The sequence below is a fragment of the Atta cephalotes genome, assembly GCF_000143395.1.
Source record: "Atta cephalotes unplaced genomic scaffold scaffold00013, whole genome shotgun sequence".
NCBI lineage: Eukaryota > Metazoa > Arthropoda > Insecta > Hymenoptera > Formicidae > Atta > Atta cephalotes.
In genome coordinates, this window is record NW_012130077.1 from 2,555,379 (window position 1) to 2,558,160 (window position 2,782).

Sequence of the window (2,782 nt, forward strand, 5' to 3'; positions counted from 1 at the left end):
TACTTATTTTTGATTATTACATTTTTTTCATTTATTACATTTATATTGTTGAATGAAAAATTATAATATTGATATAGTGTTGGATAGTATCTATAGATACATGTATAGAGATACATTTTGTGTATCTAATCTGTATCTGAAGTACATTCAAATTCGAGTATTTGTATTTATATTTGGATAAAAAAAACGCAGCATTTGAACTGATTTTCAGATATATTTTTCAAATACATTTCTTCAGCATAGTCATAATTCCATTTTATGTGTGATTATCGATTGATTCTATTCCGCAGAAAAGAAACAACTTTGTTGTTGCAAAATTCTACTGACATGATTGGTCTTTCTCTTAGTTCCTTACAGGAACTAAATGCAAATTAGTCATATTAAAGAATTTTACAATTACATTGTTTTTTTCTGCTGAACGCAGCCAGTGATCTTAGATTGTGGAATTTCTAACGCATGTATAATTAAGCTGGAAACACAAATACTCGAAGCATTTTTAATTTGTAAAATTGTGATGAATAATATCGTCTTATAATTCTTATCTTAAATCGTTTTACGATAATAAGTTTTTTCATTTCTATCATTCATCTATATAAATGTAACAAACAAATATTAAATGAATAAATGAATGATTCATTTAATATATATAACTAATATATTTTTTTATACATTACCATTATTCCAATAAAATTAATTTAAGAGTATCTTAAATGTATCTAAAGATACTTTCGAAATATCTATGTGATATCTGTACTTATATATATCTTAATATGTGTACCTATATCTGTATTTAGATCAATTTCCGTATATGTAACTGTATCTGTATCTAGATAAATTTTAAGAGTATTTTAAACCCATCACTCACATAATGTTATTGCAATTAGTTGGTATTTACCAGTAAAACATTGAATCAATGGTTCTATTCGATATGTATCTACAAATTTCTTAATTCAAACATTTGATCAAAAGTCATCTTCATGACAGAAATCTAATATTGTTAATTTATTGTTCATTATAATTACTTTTAGGTAGATATATCCAGCAAACGAGAATGGATTGAAATGAATTAAAATAGATTCAGATTTTCAGAAATTTTATTCATGAATGTTAGAATGCTTTTCAATCCTGAATGCATTTTTATTCATTTATGGGAATTACATGAAGCAACATGTCTATGCCTTTCAATCTAAAAATAATATTAGTTTTTTCTGTGCACAATTCTGAATACAGTTCAAAATTTTGAATAGGAAATGCAGTTTTTCAATCCAATTGCATCCAATTGAATTTAATTGAACTCAATTGAATCCAAAAAAAGTATTCGCTATTTAAAATACGCATTCGAATAGAAAAAAATTTCAATTTTCATTTTAATTTCATTTCAATTTCCATTCTCGTTTGCAGGGTTCTACCTACATCTGAATAAGCCTATCATCAAAGTAAGCAAATATGAAATTATTATCTAAGTGTAAAATATTCACATACTTTAGATTCATTTGTGTGAAAATGGAAAGCAATTATAAAATGATTCTATGCACATCATGCATGACTCTATGCATGAATGAAATGCACTCATCCTTGTTTTATATTTAATAGAGAATAAAGATAGAAACAACACGCTAAAAAGTGAAAATCATTGGCAGCGCTGATGGCGCTTGCACATTACACTCATTGTACACAGAACGTGGTAATTCACAGTAATTCTTGCCGTACGGCAAGATCATGTACGACGTGAATATGTCGTAATAAAAGACGACCGTGACAAGTCAATATTGGTGACAAAATAGCGGAGTAATTCCTGCGCGCGTTTAAGACGTAAAGATCTCGTCAATTTATCGTTCGCAAGAAAATGATGCAGCAGGAGTCCACGGTGTATGATCTGGCATATCGCGGTAAAACTGCGGCCGTGAAGATTCTGCTAAACGAGAATGAGAAGCTGAAAACACAAACGGACAACGTATGTATTATGCGACGTTGTGCCACCGTTTTGTTCGTGTATCGAGTGCGCTTTTTATATATTGTTGAGGTTATATTGTCATTTCCTTTTCTTGCAGAATGGTCGAATGTTGATACACTGGGCGGCCTTGGGTGGTCACGATGACCTGGTCAGATATTTGCTGTCCCTCGATGTACCGGTGGACCCTGCGGATGATGTAAGAAATCGCTATTGATCACTATTCACATTAGCATGATTGTAAACAAACAAAAGATGTATTCTTCGTAACTGCACTATGTGTACTTTTTGCATTTAAAATGACATGACGGCGCTCCACTTGAGGCTCTTTGAGTCTTCAGCCTTGTTATTTATCAAATATTAAACAAGGATAAATAATACTCGCGAGTGAACGTCAAGTGAAATGTATGTACCCACAATTATATGGAGAAAGAGGATCGAAAAGTATGAAGAGTTTAGTTCAAAGAATAAGCACGAGGTGTAGCAATTTAATCGTGTGTAATAGCAGCAACATTAACAGATTATAAATATAAGTAAAATAATTAATAAAAAATTTGTCCTAATTTGCAGCTATACTATATTAAAAAATTATAAACAATTGGTTAATAATCGATTAGTTATTGCTATAAACAAGTGTGGATTCATGAAAATGTTACATCTTGTCTTATTACATCACACATCATAATGCATAGAGGCCCGATAAGATTTCGATGATACGATTGCATGAAACTTCTAACAATCGAATTTTTTTTCTCATTTTAACTGAGTTATCGAAAATTTTCTCTCTAATTTTTTCTTTATATTTAAAGAAAAGTGCTTGTTTTGAGTTCG

General features: G+C 30.1%; 1 protein-coding gene across 1 annotated transcript in view; it reads left to right on the top strand.

The window, feature by feature from the left end:
- The first annotated feature begins 1,846 nt into the window (after window positions 1-1,846).
- The window catches only part of LOC105617482 (26S proteasome non-ATPase regulatory subunit 10-like), a 3,799-nt gene continuing 2,863 nt past the window's right edge, over window positions 1,847-2,782 (top strand). Inside the window, exons 1-2 of the mRNA XM_012199039.1 lie at window positions 1,847-1,954; window positions 2,052-2,150. Coding sequence (XP_012054429.1) covers window positions 1,847-1,954; window positions 2,052-2,150 — 207 coding nt within the window. The remainder of the gene's footprint in view (window positions 1,955-2,051; window positions 2,151-2,782) is intronic.